Source organism: Acipenser ruthenus, chromosome 6 (assembly GCF_902713425.1).
Source record: "Acipenser ruthenus chromosome 6, fAciRut3.2 maternal haplotype, whole genome shotgun sequence".
In the NCBI taxonomy this organism is placed as follows: Eukaryota; Metazoa; Chordata; class Actinopteri; order Acipenseriformes; family Acipenseridae; genus Acipenser; species Acipenser ruthenus.
The window spans coordinates 65,951,098-65,975,274 of NC_081194.1; the positions used below are offsets into that span (position 1 = coordinate 65,951,098).

At 37.7% G+C, this 24,177-nt stretch overlaps 1 protein-coding gene across 2 annotated transcripts; it reads left to right on the top strand.

Moving 5' to 3' along the window:
• Positions 1-844: 844 nt before the first annotated feature.
• ccm2 (CCM2 scaffold protein) lies at positions 845-22,711 on the top strand. Of its 2 annotated transcripts, none has more exons than XM_034017370.3 (10): positions 845-1,314; positions 14,180-14,356; positions 15,209-15,292; positions 15,931-16,114; positions 16,609-16,745; positions 17,192-17,327; positions 17,644-17,701; positions 18,242-18,380; positions 18,951-19,089; positions 20,005-22,711. In XM_034017370.3, exons 1-10 carry the CDS (start codon positions 1,285-1,287, stop codon positions 20,283-20,285), a joined length of 1,365 nt encoding a protein of 454 aa, XP_033873261.1. In that variant the 5' UTR covers positions 845-1,284; the 3' UTR covers positions 20,286-22,711. The 2 variants fall into 2 exon arrangements, with proteins under 2 accessions (XP_033873261.1, XP_033873263.1); XM_034017372.3 differs by lacking the exon at positions 845-1,314 and adding an exon at positions 13,426-13,570.
• Positions 22,712-24,177: the final 1,466 nt, after the last annotated feature.

Here is a 24,177-nt window from a genome sequence, read left to right on the forward strand (position 1 = left end):
ATAACGAACATTATGGTATTCATCAAAGTAAAGTTGAGTTCTTACCTGTGAACAGGAACACGTCTAAAGTTTGAAACTCATTGTCTGGAGCTTGGTGCTATTTACATTTTTGTCGATACACAGCAGTTTGAGGTTCAAGCTGCATATTTTAGTGGATGGAAGCTGCCTTTTTCTTACCAGTACAGTACTAGCATAATTTTAATAGCAACATTGTATTTATCTTAAGTATTTAAATTGTGGGGAAAACTCAACGTTTCTAGAAATATATTTCAAGGGCAATTCTCATCCCTCTCATTAAATCTGAATTATGCCACACTCGCTCTACGCTCAACGCTGCCTCAGGCAGGGCCGTTGTCTTACTAACGATCTGAGCAGAGCTTCAGTGCTCCTCAAAGACTAAATGGCTTCGTAATTCCATTACTCAGAAGCGACTGAATAATATAGCTATTTGCCACACTCATCCCTCATGACGCCATTGTGTCAACAAAGTATTGTTTTGAATGACTGCCGCAGGAATGTCTTTGAGTCCTTTAATTAGACATACAAGGCATGCCATGTTTTGTTATATTGTTTGTAACATATTTTATTATTTCACGACCACCACACACACTTTTGAAACCAAAGTTACGCCACTGACCCTGACAGCAGCAGAAAGGAATATCCACTAGAAACTGTCCTCAGGGCATCAGATGATTAGGGCATTTGCCAAGCACTCCCACCTTTCACTTCCCGAGCTCGGCACCTCTCTCATCAACCCACTCTGACCCTAACCTTAAGCAACCACAGCCCTAAAACCTAACCCTAACCCTTAAGAATCATCTGATGCCCTGAAGACAGTTTCTAGTGGATATTCCTTTGTGCTGCGCCTGACAGGATCAGTTGTTTCACTTTCCAAGTCTTGCTCATTTTTGCTCCAGTAAAGTTCTTCCGCGCGGGGCACGCTGGGAGCCCTTTCTACGCCCAAGATGGCGGCAGGATTGAAAAGTTGATGTTGTATCATTCAGCTAGCTCTTTCAAGTTCCTTATCTCTGGATTTTGTGGGTGTTTTGAGCAGCCCGAGAGGCGGGTTTGGGAGCCCAAGGGGAGTTATTTCGGGAAAGACAGCCAGGAACCCGTCAGGAAATGGCTACCGCTTGTTAAACTGTGTTGTTCGCGATCAGGGTCTCTGCACTGGGAGAGTTCCCCTGATGCTGCGTGCATTGTTGTTGTGGTAGCAGTGATGTCATTGGGGTCTCTAGGAACTGTTTCTAATGGGATGATAATGAAGAGGAGATACAGATAGAAATGGAGGATGATGTGAAGAAAGCAAAAAAGGTAACGTCTTTTTTTATACAAGAAAATAAGTTGAGTCTGACTTTTCTCCATTGTTTAAATACAGTACGGTACTTTGTTTCGGTACGTTACACGACGAGTACAGATTACGGTGCTGAGGTATTCCTCTTAGCTTCACTATTCCGCTAAGCTTCTAGTGCAGTTATGTTATGCTGTGTCAGGTGTGCATCATATACAGGTCATCGTTTAACTTGCCTTAGTAGGGAGTTAAGAATTAACTTCTAGTTGTTTAGATACAGGTCCACCCATTCCATCAATCACAAAGACAAGCCAGGCAGTGCAGTACACTACAGACAGTACTAGTACACCTAGTACAGGGTCTCGGTGTTGGGATCCAGACGTTACTCATTGACAATTTCCAAAAGTTAGAAATGAGCAGTATTGTTTGCAAATAAAACAACACTCAGAGTCTACGGCACAGGCATATATATGCAGGGCACTTTTTTTGTACGGGTACGTATGTAATTCTACAGTTAGCTATTAAAAATAAAATACAATACAAAAAATGCTGTATCTTACCATGTACTGTATAATACTATGGATTTTGGTTTGTTCGTAAGAGATACACATCCACAGTAAACATGGTCGCAAGGGTGTGCCGTATGATTGTTTTGGTCTGTGACGTTGTAAGCTTCGGGAACACGTGTAACAGTTAATTCACAGAACCGAAATTCTCCATACTGTCAACATTTTAATTTTCATGTTTCTTTTTCTCTTTTTTTTTTTGTACACCATAGGATAGTTCGCACTTTCTGTACAGTACTCCTGCTTTGTATTATGGAAAAAAGAAAACCTAGCATCTGGTGCAAAAAATAAATAAAGAAAAGAAAACTCCCAGATTTAGCTAAGTGCTAATTTTCATTAACAGGCCCTGGGCGGGTGTATAGAAAAGAACAAAATAAATAAGCGAACACAAAAACGGAAAAAGAAAATAATACAAATTATTCCCTCCAAACAAATACATAGTTATAATGATTAAAAGAAAACAGCTAAAATTCAGAGTACCAAAATAATTGCACTCCCACCCCTGATTTTAATACTCGCAGTACAACAATTTGCCAAAATCTACTAATATACCACAGTTAATAACATACTAAAGTGCCAATCCAATAAAATGGTATATTTACAATTAGTGATCACATATTTGGTTTTGTTTTAACCATACTTTTAGTTTATAAGTAAAATATTTAAATGTATACTTTTAATGTAATCTGGTAAAGAATTCCAGAAAGTCACACCTTTTTAAGTGAAAATGCAGTTTGTGCAGTTACCTTTAACAGCTGCCCTGGCAATGTTGTTATTATAATCTGAACAGAGTTTTATAAATTCCATTAATGGGGAAGGGGCAAGATTATGAAGAGACTTAGTGGGTGATGTAAGGATAGGTGCAAAGTGATTTGCGGGTGCAAAACCCCTGTAATGCTGCCGTAAATAGTATTTAACAGCTGTAAAGTCTGATTTTACTGGCCGCTAATAATGCAGCCTATGTAAAGAGTGGTGTTCACCTGACGTTCTGCACCCGCTGTCAAATTTGCACTTTGCCGTCATTACCCCTTTAAAATTATATTGAAATGCATTCAAATGAAGAAAAAGGCATGGCACTGGGTGGGATCTGGATACCAAGCAGGTGTAATTATTATAATGTGATGTAAGGATTTTGCCTTGCACTTAGGCAATTGCTGACCCTCCAAAAACTTTACACCTCTTGCACAAGGTGCAAACCACTGTAGAAGCGAGTAACTAAGAGCTGTATAAAAGCACACACCTGCAGAGACCTGTCATTGGCTTCAGGATGGCTGCTGTGGTACACTTCCTGATGCGGCGACACTTGGTTCTTGTTGAGGAGAGACAGGAACATGTTTGGAGGAGAAGGGCAAGATGAAGAAGACTCTGCATATTCAATCCCAGGGTCACTTTGTTTGGGATGCTGGAGGATTCAGTGCTAAAGTGTTATCGTCTCACCATAGCTGAATTGAGGGATGAGCTAGACCCCAGCGCCAATCCATGGACTGCTATCCTTGCACATGTGAAAGTGCTGTTTTCTCTGCACTACTTCGCCTCTGGTTCCTTTCAGACTACAGTTGGAGTGTCTGGAGCGATTGCCCAATCCACCTTTTCCAGAGTGCTAGGCAAATTTCTTGATGTCATGCTAAAAAGGGCAGGCCAATACATATCATTTCCTAAGGATACTCGCATAACTAATGCTGTGTTTCATGCTGAGTGACCTCAGCCGTAAGGACTCTCAGCTCCTCAGAAAACTTTTCTTTTCTTTTTTGTGCTCCAAGAGGACTTTGCTGCCCTTCCTCTGACATTTGTTTTGGTTTGTGTTTTCGTGCTCCACAAATGTCATACAGCGACTACTGCTCTCTGTAGTCCTAACTCTGCAAGTGTGGCCGCTAAATAGACCGATGTGCTCATTGAGACCCTTATTATCATAATTGTGGATCATTATTTGTGTGTGTTGAGTAATTTGCATTGCTCTTATGCTTACATAAGGCACACTCGGCTCCATCTTCTTGGGCATGTTTTATTATTATCTAAAAGTTTAAAATGGTAAAGGATTAGCAACGTTCAGTAAATCATGGTAAAACACAAATAAGTAGTAAACCAGTGCAGGAACATACCAAGTGTCCTTATAATCACAGAAGTACACAGCAGGGTTGGCGATTTTTTAAAATTTATTTATTTAATAAAAAGAATCTGATTTATTTGATTTAAATCAATTTTTTTGATATTTTTTCTTTATTCAATTTATTTTGTAGTACCGTAGTTGTAGCTCTACAGTACCTCCAAACTGTAAATTTAAGGATGTTGGAAATGTATTCTCAAATGAAAACATAAATAGAGCAAATTTATTTATCATTGTGGCATCCTCTAATTGTGAACTACAATATGTGAACTACAAGAATTTACCGATGGAGTATGCCAGAGAAAAATCCCCCTCATTCATCCCAGTCATTCTTTTCTTTTACTTTTCTTTCTTTGATTTCCTCTTTCTGTGTCAGCCCAAACACACACACAGTTGTTACTTAGGACTACTTTACTTTTTATAGTGTGTTCAATTGTTAAAGTTACTGATTGCACCACTAAATAAACCTGGTTTCAGCGGGTCTTAACACAGAGCAAGACATGTCTTCAGAATACCATTTCCGTGCAGTGTTTTTGTTTACGTCTTCGGTCCATTTATGCGCCACAGAAACGGTGACAGGCACCATTCGCGCTTGCACTCGCATTTGCGCTGTGATCAGAATACAGCCCTAAGATTTTTAGTTTGTAGACAGTGAGAGTTTAAGATGTTTGTGTTAATAAAAGTAAATTAAAAAATGATTTAATTAAATGATTTTTTTAAAACTCAGTGATTTAAATCGACTTGATTTAAATCAGTCAACCCTGGTACACAGTAAGTGAAAGATTATAATCCAGTGCAGTATGAAATGTCTATAGGTGGCTAGGAGTGCATAATAAAGTAGAAGCTTCAAGTTAATATTGGTGGAAAATCAACACAGTTATCATCTTCACTTTGTAACATGTTGGTCAGTTAAGTTTTAGTAAAATGTAAGTCGCACTATATACTTTTAGAGCACTGATTCTATCCATTTAACACTTGCAAATTTAAATACTTTGTATTTTTATTTTATAATTATTATTTTTCCTCATAGAAATGTATTGGGTGGACACACATGAGAAAGAATGCTCCCGGCATGAGACCTAAGGCTCCACACAGAGAAACAATGAGAAACAAGTATTGAAAATACTAATGCAAAGAAGACACTTTGTGTGATCAGCCATAATTAATATTAGTATATAAACCATGTATGCTAATAATATTAAATTAGTTGTGCACCCCTTTTTATTCATAAATAAACTATTATTTTATATTTCTGACACGTGTGAATGTCGGTTATTATCAAGGGAATCCGAGTTCTACATGATCCGGAACTAATTTCTTACATTATCAACATATCATTCAGAAACATTAATAACATATCTACATTGTTTCAAATATGATCATAACAAATGTGTTATACGGCAAAAAATATATATATATATATATTTTTACCCACATCGGTCCTTGTATAAGTACTAAACATTTTCACAACCTATTTTTTAAGTTTAGTTATAAAAAATATTTTCTTAATACAGTGCAAGTAGTCCTTGTCTGGCCCTTTCATAAATACACAGGACAGGCATGCAAATGTCAGGCAGGATGCAACGCCCTTCTATTATGACGACACAAATTCAATGCCAGCAATTTTGCTTTTTTTTTTTTTTTTTTTTCGCAAATATAGTTGGAAATATCATCCTTACTGATAATGATGCTAGTCCCTCCTAACTACATTTAACTACAGAACTGTGAGTAGTAGTATTAGTAGTAGTATTATTATGCCATTCTGGGAGCGCATGTCCCCGGCAATATATGGAGAGTGTTATACTCTTGGGATATGCTGTTTTACATGAAGAACCACTTCTCCAATTGCGATAACGTGGTTACTAGAGTTTAGGCATGCTACGGATTATTGAGTATCAGAATCTGGGGATACATTATGGACAGTGTGGAGTAAAATGCCCCTCCATATATAAAACTTACCTTTTTAAAATGTACTGTAACATGGCTGTAGATCATGTTGATCTACCCCAGCTGGGTATGCACATCCCAGGCAGAATGACAGAAGGTCCTACTGTATATACTGTATGTCACACGCTAGACTTTTACGTATCTTTTAAATTTTGGTATTCACCCGAGATACTAGAGGAGACAATAGACTGGCAACCAGAATACAAATTTTGATTCCCTCCCATTTATCATTAACTGAAGTGTTCCACCTCAGTACAGTAATTACTGTGTGTTTCGTCTCTGTTTACATTGCTAAGAGGAAGGAAAGGCTGTGCTGTATGAAAGTTCCCTGTTGCCAGATGTGACACATTTTATTTAGACTCTTAAGGAAGCAGCTGTAAATTTTGGTGTGCAGCAGCAGGACTAAGTTGTAAGATGTCCTGGGAGTGTGTGATTCACTATTTTTTATTGACATGCTTTCACCTTTGTTGATAGTGCTCCCTCATTTTAAGTGTATATTTGGAAGTCATTGTTATTAGTTATTAGGCTGTGCTATTTGTGGTGGAATGACATTACGAGGCAAAACCAGAGTCGCGACCATCCAGCATTACAACTGGCTCCACAGTATTGTTTAGGAAAAATGTTAATTAGACCTTTTTAATTGTTCTCGGCTCCTAAAAAGTTGCCGATTCCAAGTTACTTATAAAATTGTATAGTTAACTTGAAATATCCAACTGTTTAAAAGCTGAAAACAATTAAAAAGGTCTAATTAAGTGAATAAATAGTTCAGGTAAGGGTTCAATTAAGTAATTGAGAACTCAGTTGGAATGAAAACCAGCAGACACAGGGGTCCCCCAGGACCAGGACTGGGAAACCCTGCTGTAGATAATTGCAAGCCACAGGTATCCAACCTGAAGTGTGTGATGGATCCATGGTAGAAAGAAACAAAGATGATGTTGTGTTAAAGATTACATATTAAAATATGCATTTTACATGTATCTATAAATATATTCTGCTCATATTATTTTGATAATTGTATTGAAAAAAAAAATTGCAGAGAAGTTTGTCTAATGTAATTATTTGAAAAAAAATAATGCGATTAATGTTCTGGTTAGTAATTTACTAGACAGCATACAAGATGGATAATTAATACTGTCTTATTAATGAATGGTTCCAAAGTAAATTCACCTTTTAGTGTACAGCTATGGCAAAAGTTTTGAATCCACTAGAATTTTAGGATTGAGACATAAAAAAAAAAAAAAAAAAAAAAAACTATATGCAAGGCTGTGGCAGGGCATGCGTGTGTATAGTATTTTGTTCTAAATGTATTATTTTGAATTGAAGTTTGGCAGGGGTGGGGTTAATTCTCATCCCTGCCAAATCCATGTGCAGAATGTGGCTGGGTCTTGATTGAATAATTAATGGTCAATCAAACCCAGCCACATGGTATATAAAGGGAGCCAGACTGTTTGTTTGTTGGAGGTTGTTAGGAGAAGAGCTGGGAGGAGCAGCAGCAGCAGGAGGCGGCTGTACTGTTGGCTAACACACTGTGATAGCACTGCTTGGGTGAATTTGTTTGTTTAAAGCTTTATTTTTGCCAGCATGCCCTGTTTGTTTTATCTTTTGTTGTTTGTTTAATTTAATGTGCGCACCAGCACTTAAACTGCAGCCTTTTCTGACTGTTTTCTAGGATACTGTCAAGAATGAGAGTCCGCTGGTGCGCACGTTTAATTAAACAAACAAACAGGGCATGCGGGCCAAAATAAAGGTTTAAACAAACAAATCTATTGACAAACACACCCAAGCAGTGCAATCGCAGTGTGCTAGCCGAGAGTACAGCCTGCTACTACCAGCTCTTCTCCTATTATAACTACCTCCAACAAACAAAAGGTCTGGCTCCCCTTAATTAACCCCATCCCTGCCAAACTTCAATTCAAAATACTATATACACGCAGCAGGGCTATGTCCGGCCACAAGAGCTCTCAAACCTTTTCCCATTGAGGGTCCAGGACTAAAACAATTGAAGGTCCCAAAGGAAATTATGGAGGTCCTAATAAAGTACAAAGTCTTAATTTTATGGTACACAAATCAATTTGTTTTATTCATTTATTGAAGAAGAAGAAGAAACAAATACTAAAAGCCACAAACGAAGAACAAAATGGCATAGCAATGGAATTCACAAAAGCAAAATTCCAGCTTTTGCAAACTATGCTCTAAGGGTGCTAGATTCCATTTAATTTAATAAACGTTTAAACTTTTAAAAATATATAGTTTAAAACGTTTAAATGTTAAAAGAAAAACATTTTGAAAAGACGCTGTGTAAGGGGGTGTAGTATGCATCCCCCTCTGTGCGGCCTCGACAGCTGGAGAAAAAACAGAAGTCTGCCATCTTGGGGGAAGCACGTAGCTGCAAGGGCTCTGAGCATTTTAAAATAAATAGCTTTCTATAAATTACCGCATATATGTCTATAAATGAGTCTTTTACATCGGCTTTTCTACTCTCTTAAATGCAGTTGATACCTGTTAATCCGTTCGTGTATCTCAATCACAACTGAGAAAAGCGTTAATAGTAAAAATGGTTTAATTTACATTTTGTTTTATGTGAAACCACTAAATGGGCTTTTAAATCGTAAGTCTTGCTTTTTCATGTAAATGCCGAAGCGACTCATCTTTATTAATTTAAATACAGTTACTCGTCATAACAATTGTAATAGTGTGTCCAGCAAAACACATTAATTCAAAGAATCAATATTCAGTTTAAATATTATTATTATTATTATTATTATTATTATTATTATTATTATTTAATAATAATAATAATAATAGTAATAATAATAATTTAGTAATAGCAATAGTTTCTACTTATCACTGACTGACAACAGTAGAAAAAACAAAAACAAAAAATAAACATAAAATGGAAGCAATCTTCTGTTTAACATCGCTTGAGTCTGTCCCAGAATAGGAAAAAAAAAAAATATATATATATATATATATCAACACAGCCTTCTGTAATCTGGCTCAACAAAGACATTAGTTGAATTCGGTATCCTTCACAATTGAAATTGGTTTTATGCCATTTGCGATCGTCTCAATAATCAACCGTGTTATGTTTTCAGCCCGAATTTTATTGCATTTCCTAACATTTCGCTTGCATTGTCTGGGCCCCACCAAATTGAAAGAAATGTGTCGAAACCCCTCTACTGTTTGGGATTTTTTGTTAAATGCCCAGACGACCAAAAAAAAAAGTTTGCTGACTTCGGCAGGATTTCTCTGTACTTTGCTGCATCCATTTTGCCCTCTATCTTCACGAGCTTTCCAGGCCCTGACACAGAGAAGCATCCCCATAGCATGATGCTGCCACCACCATGCTTCACGGTAGGGATGGTGTTCTCAGGATGATGTGCGGTGTTAGGCTTGCGCCAAACATAGCGCTTAGTGTTGAGGCCAAAAAGCTCTATTTTGGTCTCATCAGACCATAGAATCTTCTTCCACTTGGTCTCAGAGTCTCCCACATGCCTTCTGGCAAACTCTAGCTGAGATTTGATGTGAGTTTTTTTCAACAATGGCTTCCTTTTTGCCACTCTCCAAGGCCAGTTTTGTGAAGCACCCGGGCTATTGTTGCTGTATGCACAGTGTCTCCCAGCTCTTCACTTCTACAGACAGGTACAGCACACTCTTTTTGACCCACTGAATACCGTCCCAGAAAAACTCTACTAGAGGTCTTTGGATGTCCTTTACCAGCGACGGTGGGGGTTCTGCACACCTGAACTTGTGCCATAACATTGAAGTGACCAAGTTGTTAATAACCAAAACCCTACCCCTAAAGGATAGTTTTGTGATAAGCCAACTCCAGCTCTGCGGCCTTCCTTTTACCTGTTCAATAACAGATGTTTAAAAACTCACCAATTCCACTGTAGGCCTGTGGCAGGTCTGGTGGCTTACAACCCTCCCAGTCCCCCATTAAAGAAGCGTTGCTTTTGGTCCAGTTTACTTTTGAAGGAAACCCTTTCTAACACATGTTGGCAGTCATTTAATACTTGCACGTCTTGAGTGTTTGTCACAATCACTGTGATATCATCCGCATAAGCCATCACTTTTACGGGTTCCATAGATACACCTGGAATAGACAAACCAGTTAGCCAAGTGCAAAACTTATTCACAAAGTGTTTAATAGAAAGAGAGTATAGCATTCCAGACAGGAATACCCCTCTGCCCTGACGGATACCCCTCTGCACTGGAAAAGGAGAGCTAAGCACACCATTAAGTTTTAATACACTAAAAACATTGCTGTAAAGCAGCTGAATGTGTCCCTGGAACCTGGGACCAAAGCCAAACACCTGAACTACTCTAAATAGATATTTATGGTCTACTCCAGCGGTACTCAACTCTGGCCCTCAAGACCCAATCCAGTCCAGGTTTTTACACCAAGCAGATTCTATTGAAGTTAATTGAAGCTGCTAAGAGGCAATTCACTAATTTAGGACCTGGTTGGAATAAAGACCAGGACTGGAATAGATCTCGAGGTCCAGAGTTGAGTACCACTGGTCTACTCTATCAAATGCTTTTCCTGATCAATAGAAATAAGACCTGCATTAAACCCAAAGAGTCTGGAAGCTTCTAAAAGATCTCAAACTAAAAAGATATTGTCAAAAATTGACCTAGTGGACATGCAGTACATTTGCTCAGGCTATACAATAAAATACATTGCCAAACACAACCGGATTGACAAGGCCTTAGATAAAATCTTGTATTCTGAACAGAGAAGACTGACAGGGTGCCAGTTCTTAATGTTACACAGGTCTCCTTTCTTCAACAGTAATGTCAATGCTGCTCGACGGCAACTCATTCTCCCTTATGCTCTCTGTGAACACGTCCCACAGATCTCCTCCAATCTGTGGCCAAACGGCTCTCCCTCGAGTTGCTCATTCTCCTCTTCTCGAACCTGAGGCAGCCCCTCAAGGAAACGCTGTGCCTCCTCAGACTCATCCACCGCCGTGAACAATTCTGAAAATAAATTCACTGCACACCTCCGGATCTCCCCAGGCTCATAGAACAATTGACCCGTCGCTTTCTGCGTGCAGTGCATCAGTTTACCTTGATGATGATTTTTTTTTTTTCCCCATGATCAAATAAATATTTTGTTGGTACATCCATCTGATCAATATTCTGAAATATTGACCATACCAGTGCCCCCTGTACTTGTCTGTCCAACAGATCAGTTAATCTCTTTTTCTTCATTTTCAGGTCCTCAATCAGCCTGTTGCTGTAGCCTGACTCCAGAGCTCTTTGGAGCATAGTAATATCTACTTCCCGCTCTCATCGCTTCACTAGTGCTTTGTGTAATGTTCTTAGTGTATTGCTGACATAGCATTTTGATCTGAACTTTAGCCACATCCCACCACTCTCTCAATGTAGAAAAAGCTATTTTTTTTCCTTTCCACCTTTTCCAAAAAAATAAATTGCATCCTGCAGCAATTTATTATTAAAATGCCAGTATGAGGAATTAACCTTCAATTGGGGAATAACCATGTCTAAAACAATCATGCTATGGTCTGAGAATCTATTAGGAATAATCTCTGACTTAATAAATAGATTTAAAAAGTGATTAAACACATACAATGTATCCAGTCTGGCTAAAGAAATATTCCCAGTGCTACCTTTAGCCCATGTGTACAGCATATACAGCTGTCTCCTAAATGAGACTACATGTTTAATTTTTACAGCCTAACAGAATCGTAGTAATCTCCGACACTATTTGACCATGGTGGCTTAATTCTCTGATTTAGCAATTCTTTCTTTATAAACAGCGGGACATTCGAAATAGTGACTTTTCTCGCCGGAGCGGCGAGAGGCGAAACAGACCAAAATATCATCGATTATTAAACCCTCCTGAACAGCTCTCTGAACTAAGTCTTCACTATTCAGAAACACAGCCACTGCTTTATTTGTTCAAGAAGCTGATTTTATATTTTTACATCCTACTACTTTTCCAAGCTCAATGGCACATTTCTCAACACTCACAATAGCCTCAACTATGATTTTAATGTTTTGTCCGCGTGTGATGTTTTCAAAACATGAGCAGTGCCCTCTCGGGACTCCCCCTGCTGTGGCCATAACGGCCGTCTCTACCACAAATGTTTGATCAGATGTAACAGTCAAACAATATAACCATAGAAAGGAAAATGAAGACTAAAAATAAACTTTAAAAAAAGGCTGGGGACACTCACTCCCCCCCACACACAGCTTCCTCACTCCCAGCGCTCACAGCACATACAGCGACAGACAGCACCAACAGATAGATAGATAGATACAATTAGGACCAGTTCAAATTGTATCTGGGCCAGTAAAAACACTACCTCAGTGGCCCAAGGGGCCGGTAGTTAAAAATCTAAATGTAGAGCCCAGGTGTGACTGGCATGTTACAATTTTGTTAATGCACTTCTAAAGGAATCAACACTATGTGACCAAACTTTATTTTATTTGATATCATCTTCATGTTACTTACAGAATTCGTTGACTGGACTGTATCCCATGAACAGTAGATGGCACTGTTTTTACACTAATGCTTGGGAATTTTGTTGCTTTTGATATTCTGCATGGTAGTGAACTTTCCCCTTATCTGTGCTTAAAAATATATAAAGAAAGAATAGCGTGGTGTTAAAACTTTGTCATCCACAGAATTATAATATATATATATATATATATATATATATATATAAATAAAATAAATAAATAAATAAATTAAAATTCATTGTTTTGTGACCAAAAATCAGCTTGTTGCATCAGTCCAATTTTCAGGTACTGTATTTGGTGTTTGTTTTTTGTTAAATCCTGGTTGTAGATAATTACCACAGTGAATGTCACGAATCTGTCTTGTAATAATCAACAGTTATACGTCTGTATAAACTGCAATATGTGTCCAAAAATAAAATTTAATGCAGTCGAAGGATATAGAAAATAAAAAATAAAGTGAAAAGTATAAAGCACTACTGTCATGGCATTTGCCCTGAACACAAATACAGTAGTCTATGTCTTCCGACGACAGCAAAGGGGGAGCACTGTAATCATGGTTTCTAGTCATACAGTAAACGCTAAGCTTCTAGCTTCAATATTTAAGATGTGGGGCTGTAAAACACCACAAAATTAGGATGTGATTTTGGGGGGCAACTTTGAGTAGGGTAGAAACTGTTATGCAGTTAGTATACTGTAGTATATTGATAGGATATTGAACATCATGTCAAAGTTTTATGCACAGTAGGTCTAAATCTGGACCTACCAGCATTTACTGTGGACCAGATTTCTTTTTTGACAATCACAGAGCCTTGGCTGGTCTCTGCTTAGACATTATCTTGCACTCTGTTGTAAATCGTCTGCTTTTATATGTTTGTGGTTTGCAGAAAGGTTTTACAAAAGAAGTGTGGATTGTCAGAATGCAGGCGGACGTTAGCAGCAAATGTTATGGCAGGAAGTGGCAGTTACTTCACTTCCTGCTTATCTGCCTTGGAATCGAACTACAGTGTGGTACAGCTATGAGATGTCTTAAAAGTGCAGGGGGGGAGCGGAGCGTAAGACATAAACAACCTGAAAGAATAGTCTCACTTCAGTTGAAAGGCTGGCGTGGCAAAAGCTACTGTATATTGTCCTGTAAATTCCAGATTCATCTGAAGTTTCATGGAGAATGAGGTAAGGTGCATCTGTTATCAAATTAGTGTTACAGACAAGCAAGTGGAACAGAGCTGTCATTTAATCCCATGTGCCCAGAGTCATGGATCAGAGGCCACACCATACAGTACATGGTGCCTTCTGTTGTACTGTAGCATTTTGGGAGTGCATTACTTGATAGGCTTTGGTTGTTTGTTATATATATATATATATATATATATATATATATATATATATATATATATATATATATATATATATATATATATATATATATAATTTTATTTTATATATATATATATTTTTTTTTTTTTTTTTTAAGGATTTAGTGTGTTCACATAAAAAAGAAATGTGTTGCTATGTGGCATTAGAAGTCTTTACTGTACAATTGAGTCCGGCCTGAAGTTAAACTGTATATAAATGGGATGCCAATGCCTGCTTTACCAAGGAGCTTGGCAGTACATTCTGGGGACGTTGGCTCCAACAATAACAAACAAATCCTGCATGAAATCTCAAGTTATATTCCTCATTGAGAAGATTTATTTTTATTCACTTACAAAAAAATTACTGATGTTCATGTTTTGCATTGGTACTGTGCGGCCTAACCTATGCTTCCTTGCTTTTCTTCAGCCTGGTATCGTCTCACCGTTCAAGCGTGTCTTCCTGAAGGGTGAGAAGGGGAGGGACAAGAAGGCACAGGAGAAAGTGATGGAGAGGAGACCCCTGCACACTGTCCCCCTGTCCCTCCCAGACCACCGGGTCGACCCTGACATACTGCTCAACGACTACATTGAGAAGGAGGTCAAGGTAGAATGTGCAGTATACTCTACAGATTAAAAAACCTTTCTGCATATACTGTAACATGTTGGTATATATTTCACCCAGTGGGTTAAAGCACCCAGGAGGCTGATCAAGGAGGGTTTATGGTTTCTCTTTTTAATGCAGTTATTTAAAGATGACAGTTTGCTCTGTTAGTGTTGCAGTCTAAACTTCAGGATTGTTTGGCTTTAAAGTTGTGTGTTTTTTTTTTTCCCATCTGCTAAAATGCAACACTAAACACTTTCACTTTTATACCTTTTAGTCACAATATTCAAGCTGTACCTTCATTCTCTGTTTTAAACAGATATACAAGATAAGAGAAGAAATGGTGCTTAAACACATGATTATTTGATGAGGGAAAGAAATAAAAGATGGTATAACTTAGTGTTTTTTGTTTACTTTAGTAATAATTTATATGTTTACTGAAATAAGGACGTTTAGAATCTAAAATCCTGACACGTAAAATCTTTTTTTTTTTTTTTTTTTTTTATGGTGGTTCTTTTTTTACCAACCGCTGATTTCCTATTTACCAGGCAGCTGACCGTAATGATTTGTGCTGCAATGACTGTCCCTTGTGACAGGAATATTGAACAGGCTGTATATTGAGAATCACTCATCCAGGAGTTATGAAAGATATGTGAGATATTCCACAGTTTTATTAAGCGTTTCAAAATCCAGGTTACGGTTATCTACTTTTGCATGAGCTTTGACACCCAGGTGGTCTTTAATTGAAAGTTATGTCCTTAAACCCTCTTGTCTGAATTTGAATAATGCAGCAGTATTTATAGAAGATGCATATACTCTGTCTTTAGACTAGCTTTTTTTCTCTCTCCCCTGTAGTATTTAGGGCAGCTCACCTCAGTACCAGGTTACCTGAATCCATCCAGTCGGACTGAAGTACTTCACTTGGTCGACAATGCAAAGGTGAGTTCTTATTTGTACAACAGTATTTCACCATTATTTTTTTTTGTTTAATTTTGCTTGTTTCAAAATCCACGTCTGTGCAGGAATAAAGAGTAATAGAAATATAAATTATTTCCAGATACCAGCTGAGAATCTAGCTGGACAGATGGGCCAGAGGCTCAGGGTGCTGCAGTAACATGCAGGATTACAGGCTGCTCGGTTGTATTTTGAACCCTGGATTCCAGGCACTTAGTCAGTAGGCTTAATTGCAGTAATGTGGAATCTATTAGTTCTAGCCAGGCTCAACTCAGTGTCTTTAAAAAAATAATAATAATAATAACGAACAGGGGTGGAAATACAGTAAGACTTCATTCCAGGTTTCACTGCAAGCTTAATTAGTCACAACTGAGCTATAGCAGACAAAACAAATGCTCCATTGTGACTTATAAGCAGTTTACTAAAGCCTGCAATAGTTCGAACCATCTAGTTCATTATTTGCTTAAATAATACAAAAGAGTGTTTGTGGTGGCTTGATTGGTGACTGGGTAACTTACAGATGTCTTAGATTCTCTTCTTTCAGTCCAGCTCATCACCATTCACCACCTAGTGGGGAAGTCTAGCAGGATTTTTACTTTACATACGTGTCCCTTGTTCCTCAGAAAGCACATCAGCTTCCAGGGCAGCTGACAGCTGAGCATGATGCAGTTGTCAGCCTGTCTGCCTACAATGTGAAACTGGTGTGGAGAGATGGTGAGGATATCATACTCAGGGTTCCCATCCATGACATTGCTGCTGTGTCGTATATCAGAGATGACTCCCTGCACCTTGTAGTGCTCAAGACAGGTACAAATTCAAAATCAACTGTGGGGTCTGGTGCTTTGCCACTCCCCTAAAACATCATTTTCAACATGCATTTACACCATTCGAACTTGGTGGCCACATTTTGTGAAACACTGCATTAAGCTGTTTGTGCCTGGGTTGCAGTTTAAAAAACTCTGGTAGACAGACAAATCAAGACCATGCAACCCAAGCTTTTTTGATTGACAAAACAGGGAATGGAATAATGAACTCTGCTGAATTCCTGAGAAACAGGAAGCAAAACTTGTATGTTGAAATACTGAAATGTATCGTCATCTAACTAAACTACATATTTTTCCTTGGGTGCTGTAATAAAATAAGTTGCTCATGGTTACACAGGGAAGGGGCTGATCTGGACTGATAACAATAACTGGGTTTCTATGTGTGTTCAAAAGACCATGCAGAAAGTGCAGTCGAAGTCATGAAGGGTGAAGGGCTTGATCATATTCCTGAATGCCTGCTTATGGTTGTTTTTCCAGCTCAGGAGCCTGGAAGCTCTCCCTGTCCCAGCACATGTCCAGAGATTTCCAAGTCCCAGGCTCTGGGCTCCCTGTCGGAGAGTGGTGCTGTGCTGGTCGAGGTGTGCTGTCTGGTGGTGCTGGCTGCAGAGAACAAGGTATGAGAAATGTCCCAGTTCATTGAAAATCATTTATTGTTTAATCTTTGAGGCCGGGGAAATGGTAGTTCATCATTTTTTGTTGTGAACACCCTACCGACCATGAAAGTAAATACAGTGTCATATACATATACAAAGCTTTAAATTCTGAATTTCCAAGCTTATAGGTGATTATTCCGGATTCTTTTTGTGTTTGTTTTTTTTGTTATGAGTTAGAGCTTTGTGTATACCCACCGTATAATAAGCACAGTAAGAATGGAACTTGCGTTTGCATGGCACCTTTTCATTTACAAAGGATCTCTGACCAGTACTCGGTGCTTGGACAACTATTAAAGTTTCCAATTAAAATGTCTGCCTGTATTTGTTAATTATAATGATATAGGTCCAAAACAAGATCCAGGAAAAAAAATGCATACATGTGACACTCAACATTGTCTTTATTTTAGGCAGCAGCTGAGGAACTCTGTTTACTACTCAGCCAGGTCTTCCAGATTGTTTACACAGAATCTACTATAGACTTTTTAGATAGAGCAATATTCGATGGAGCCACAACGCCTACAAGACACACGTCTGTGTACAGTGGTAAGTGTGGACAGCTTGATTCTCTTGAAGGTGTAATTAAACTGCAAACACAACACCGAACTGTCATATGACGCTTCTTCTGTGCTTATGGCTGTAGAGTTGAACATGCATTGCAAATGTGGTTTCCAAGTTTCCCCTTAAGAAGAAAACTGTGGTGGAAAATTAGTGTCAATTATGTAAAATGTTGGTCTAATAAAAGATATTAAACACCAGTTTTAGGAATTTAACTTTTCAATGAGGAAAGTATAATTTCTGCAATAACAAAATAGAATTTCTTCTTAATATTGGAAATATTGTTTTATTCAATTTTTTTTAGATGATTCTTCTAGCAAAATTGATGTCAAGGAAGCCTATGAAACAGAAGCAAGTACATTGTAAGTACTGTAGAGCATATCATGTTTCATCCTAATTGGCTTGCATACTGTAAAACACACACACACACACACACCTCTCAACCATTGAAAATAAGTAAGAACCTACTGAAAACCTGGTTATCAAATTTAAGTCACAAAAAAAGAGTATTTAGTATTCTCCCTAATTGCAGACTCCTAGTATTATTATTATTATTATTATTATTATTATTATTTATTTCTTAGCAGACGCCCTTATCCAGGGCGACTTACAATTGTTACAAGATATCACATTATTTCACATTATACAGATATCACATTATTTATTTATTTTTACATACAATTACCCATTTATACAGCTGGGTTTTTACTGGAGCAATGTAGGTAAAGTACCTTGCTCAAGGGTACAACAGCAGTGTCCCCCACTGGGGATTGAACCCACAACCCTCTGGTCAAGAGTCCAGAGCCCTAACCACTACTCCACACTGCTGCCATAGAACCTGGTTGTGACAGCTGTGCCCTCCTGGTATCCTTTAAGACTGGGCTTAAGCCTTCCTCTATCAGTTCATTTCAGGGATCCCAGGACACTGGCGGGAACTCTCCTTCCTCCTCATCCACACAGGCCTCCCCTCAGGCTAAAACTGTCAGCGAGAGTGAGCTGAGCACCACCGCTGCCGAGCTGCTCCAGGACTACATAAAGACGGTAAGCAGAGCGCTTTTGATCCACATTGTTGCTGTATCTGGATCCTCTGATCATGTACGAGTGCTTGTCACTGCCAGTATGCATTTGCTGATTAATTGCTAAATGCTCAGCAAGTGTACAGCTACCAAAAGGCTTGGTGATAAACTCAGGGTATTTTTACACAGTGTTTGTTTAATTAAATAGAAAACTGTGAATCAGGCACCTTAATCTTAAAATGCTAATTTTGTGTCCAGTATTGATAAATGAAATCCTCTTTTTATATGGCACCGATAGGCTTATGTGTTTTTTGCTACCTTTCATTTAGTGTAAACTTAGGCAGTAGCCATAATAAACTTATTTTTTTAATTCCATGCAGTTAATTCTTAATTAACCAAACATTTGTGACAGATAGTTAATCAGGGGGTACTGATGTATGTAGTTCATCCCTAACTCCAAACATGCAATCATAACAATTTAAGGGAAACTGAATTAGGCAAAACATACATAAAAAAAAATGTTTTCATCATTGAAAAAAAGTTAATATTGATGATAATGATGTTAATAAGTAATCAAACCCCTCTTTGTTTCTAGTTAAAAACGAAGCTCTCCTCCCAGGAGATCCAGCAGTTTGCGATGCTTCTCCACGAGTACAGAAACGGATCCTCCATCCACGAGTTCTGCATCAACCTGCGGCAGCTCTATGGAGACAGCAGAAAGTTCCTCTTGTTGGGTAAGCGTTAGATGTATAAACCAGGGTAGCAGTGTCCAAAGTCTTCAGGCACAGACTACAAACCTTCCAGAAACCAAATAGTTTAACATTTAATTAACACAAGACAAAAGTTATTGGCTTGGCTTCAGTTTTATTTCCAATCTGATGAGAGATTCGTTAAGGCAGCAGCTGATGCTGACATGAGAATGTTCCTGTTGGCTCCCAAAAAATTATAGCTGAATCTTCAAGTCCCAACCAAATTTTCCGGTGCAGTTTGTGTGCGTGTGCACAACTATTCTGTAGCCCTGGCATTAATGTGTTTTGTCATTTTTAAGAGACTGTGTGTGAGATAATCACAGATCTTTGCTCCAAATCATCATCTGCATGATTTTCTTGAGAAAGAAAAAAACACCCAGTTAATCTACTAAACCAGAAATAACCAACTGAGACATTTAATTTAGGGGGCTGTCAGTACTGCAGTCTTAAAGTGGTTCTCATTAGTTTCAGAATTGTAATTTTGTGTTTCAAGAAAGAAAAGAAACTTGGCTAGGGGTGTCGCATTAACTCTATGAAGGTAAGAAGTATCAACATGTTAACTTTTTAGTTGCATCATTACTTTGTTGATCTTCTTGAAATTTATTGTGTGACATATTGGTGGGAGCAGTGCCAGAGTGGTGACTGTAACTGTGGCACCAGTTGTTTAATAAGACACACCTGCGCTTGTTACCTCTACACTGGGGCTAATGAGGCTCATTTTAAGACCTGGAATAGGCGAAACTGCTATGCAATACGAGTATTATTTCCATCCCTGCAGTGTCAGTATTTCAGAACGCCAGTGAAATGTAGCATGCTGTTTTGTCAAACCTTGAATGTATGATGGTTAGTGGCAATAGGCGTATATTCAAATGAATTAAAACACTCCTTTTCTCTTCCAAGGTCTCAGGCCATTCATTCCTGAGAAGGACAGCCAGCATTTTGAGAACTTCCTGGAGACGATTGGGGTGAAGGATGGGAGGGGCATCATCACTGATAGTTTCGGCAGGTACCGTCGGACAACCAACACCACCTCCAACTCCACCACCAATGGCAATGGGGCGGCTGGGAGCTCCGATGACCAGTCAGTGCCCTCTGAAGGCGATGATTGGGATCGCATGATCTCTGACATCAGTAATGACATTGAAGCGCTGGGCTGCAGTATGGACCAGGACTCCTCCTGAGGATTAGGGTGGGGTGGGGGTAATGGGGTATGGACTCCTGCTATTGTATTTGTACCATTATTTTGCACTGCCGTGCCCTTTCTGTAGCTCCTCAAGTCTCAAGCAGCAAGCTCCTTATAGGGATGCAATATAGATTGACCTCTATTTAGAGGGCTTGATTTGAGATGAGGATTTTATTTCCATTATATATCTAACAGTTATTTTTAGGCTGAAGAGTGTTTTTTTCGATGAACTTTTGTGAATATGGGCCAACATTTTAAAAAGATGAGGTAATGCTTTTGCACTTGTTTCAGTCTTTGATGGCTGGGGCCCTGTCCCTTGGTATCAATCCACCAGTTTTCCTGTGACTGCCTGACAGACAAACAAGAATTGCGCTTGTATATCAGTCTGTTCACACCTTCATAATGACACACCTCAGGTTTTTAGCAATACCCAGTTTATTGCTTCCAGTTTTTTAATTGGAGACCAACATTGTAACTAGGTTTTTCAATGTATTGGTTACTCTGTTAAAAAGATTGGAAAGATAACCCATATTATTTACATTAGTGAAGCACCACATAAGTAATTGGTTGACTTACTGATTGCTCATTATCATATTACACATTGAAATGAATAATTTACTTGGATTTAGTGTATGGACTCCTTTTAGTTCTTGATTCATGATGATTTAACTCTACACTAATCCATACGAAATCATGACCCTCGTCATGACCCTTGTTTGCTGTATAGCAACACCACGTGTTTTGTGCCAAAGAATGAAGAATAAATATTTTGTGCTATTTAGGCACAAATATTATTATTATTATTATTATTATTATTATTATTATTATTATTATTATTATTAGATCTTAAATACATTTTTATGGAAATTGAAAGGAGAAGGATTGCAAAGTTTTCTTCAAAAAATACATTAATAGATCTGGAATCGAACAGAATTTTAATGTCTGGTTCAGATAATAAGCAGGTAGTCATTTTAGAACAAGGGTTGTTGTGATTACTATGGAGTAGTGTGGAATTGATTGCATAGTCATCTGTATTCAAGAAGAATTCATGTTTGACGTTCTGTAGTCGCTGTGAAGTGTAAAGTGAGCACAGCTAGCTACAGTGTAATACAGTCCATTGGAAGGTGATACGAGTTTGATGCGAGTAAAACAGGGTATAGTCTTTGACTACAGGTTGTCTTGGGATGATATGAATATTCATTGCATCCTGATTGGTCATTCAACCATGGTTTTACCCCCGGCTTTAAAACTTAATCAGATGCGTCTCCATTTACAAATTTAAGAATAAATTAAATATGTCTTAGACATTTTAACACCTACATTTTATTACACTCTCTCTTAACTTGTTTAATTGGGGAGCATAAATAATATCAGTCTGTCAGGAATATTTTCAATTTAATTTTATCCTACCTCTTGTGCAGATATCCACATATCTGTGAATCTGAATAAGTATCCTGAATATTCATGACCAAAGTGCACCGCACCCCTTAAATTGTCACCCTTCACCTGTTTCTACCAGGTTGATTTGCCTGCTACCCAGAGAGTATGAGAGTCCAAGCTGAGGCCCAGGCTGATTTGCTGATGGATACAAGTTAGGACTCATTGTATGTGTTATACTTTTCAGCTGGGCTACTCTGGGCAAATTGCTTATAAATAAAAAAAAAAGAGGAGAAACATGAAGTACCGTATTCCTTCAAATTTAAGACACACTTTTTAAACCATTTTTTTCTTCGCAAAAATAGCCTGCGTCTTAAATTCGAGTACAGTATAGTGATGTGTGTATTAAAATCGGCAACAAAAGACATCACTGCCTGAATACACAAGCAGCAACGTGACTTACTGCTGAGAAAATCCATGACATACAGGCAGCCATTTTCAAAGAAGCGTCATTAGCTTCCTGAGGAATTCAAAGAGCTGTTTTTACAATTTCAGCAATTCTAACAAACAGCACCAGCTTGGGCAGATCGGAAATGGTGATCAGACTCCTGTATTTTTTTTCAACATGCCAAGCAATACCACAGTTCATAAATTGGGAGAAAAACAGGTGTGAGTAATCACGACTGGAAATGAGAAGCAGCTCATAACTGTAATGCTCTGTGTGATAGCAGACGGCTGCACACTGCTTCCATACTGCGTAACTGAGGTTGTATCTTTGTAAATCCATATTTATTTGATTTATTTTTTTCCTCAAATTGAGGGTGGGAAATTTGGGCTGCATCTTAAATTCAAAGGAATACGGTATACTGCAATGTGAATGAATACCTTCTAAACCGTTACTGTTTGTTGCATTTCATTTAAACAAATTCACTAGTGGCCTACCAGAGAGCCAACCTTTTTGTTTTTTTTGGTTACAGTGTTATAGGTTTTATTTTTAATTTTTTTGATTATTTGTAGCAAATAAAGTTGAAAGCTTTGTATGAAAGACCTACTTGTACTTTATGCTGACTGGTGGTGAAGTAGGATGTAATAATGCAAAATGTGAATGAATGAATGAATGAATGCACATTATTAATAATAATATTCCATATATTTATGGACATTTGTATGTATTTTATCGTGTTCTCTTTATTTTTATTTTTATTACTGGAATATTACTGAATTCACCGGCTTTGAAACCTGCCGAACTGATCTCAAAGCAGTTTTATAGCAGCATGCAGACTACACGGCAGTGACTAACCAAACCTTGTTAAAAAAAAAACCCTTCTCTAGATACACTAGATCATTTTCTGTTTTTCCCTTTGTGTTCATTTTTTATATTCTCTATTTTTTATCTTTGCAGAACCTGAAGGAACATGTACTAAATAATGTAACAGTGTAGTGTTCAAGTACACAGATTTATGTATTCCTGACAGTTACTGGCCATATACTGGAGTGTTTGTTTACCAATCGGAAGGTTACAAGACACAAAAGAAACTTAAGACATTGTGCCTATTTTATTAAGATATATATTTCTTTTTTTTCGATTATCCTTACTTAGAATGTAAATTGTTTGCTGTTTATTGACATGCAGTGTGCATTAATTGGCAGTTTTTTTAAATTGTTGTTCCAAAGTAATTGCTGCCTTTACAAGCTTTTCCTGTAGTTTCCCCACTTGCTGTTGGATCCCAATTGTGATTTCCTCAATCTTCAGATGCAGAGGCAATAGTAGCAGTCCATACGGCATCAGGTTCCTGTTTTCTGTTTGTCTCTGAAATACCAGCTGTTTGATTTTAACAAAAATCAAATATGTGCTGTTTTACCTTATAGTAACATATCATTATATATATATATATATATATATATATATATATATATATATATATATATATATATATATATATATATATATATATGTATATGTATGTGTGTGTAATGCTGCATTTTAATGTTTTGCTAAAAATATAAGATTATCCATCCAAGTGCAACACATTTTTTCTTTCATATTTTATTTGGTGTGTGTGTGTATGTGTGTTTATGGTATGGTTTGTGGTGAGTGTTATTAAGAAAAGTAAAGAGTGTAACTTTCTGGGTCATTCTCTGCAGGCAGGTAAGAACAAAGTACCATACACTGCCCTCTTCAGATAGCTGAGATGAAAACAATTGAGCATAACAGATTTGGAAACATTACTTTTATTCCTACAAGGGTTGTGCGGTAAAGGCAGTACCGTTTAATTTTTTAAAATGTATACAGATTACCCTGGAACATGTTGGGTTATTCTGTACTCGGGTGTTCAAGAAGCCTTTCTGAATCGCATTTATGTCCTTATTTCATTTATTTTACACAGAGCCCTGTATTATTGTAACTAGTACACTGTATTTGCTTTTCCTAATTTGTATGCTTTTTTAGTTTTTTGTTTAATCTATTAATTTGTACTTTACAGCTTTATGTGTAGATTATTTTGATATAGATA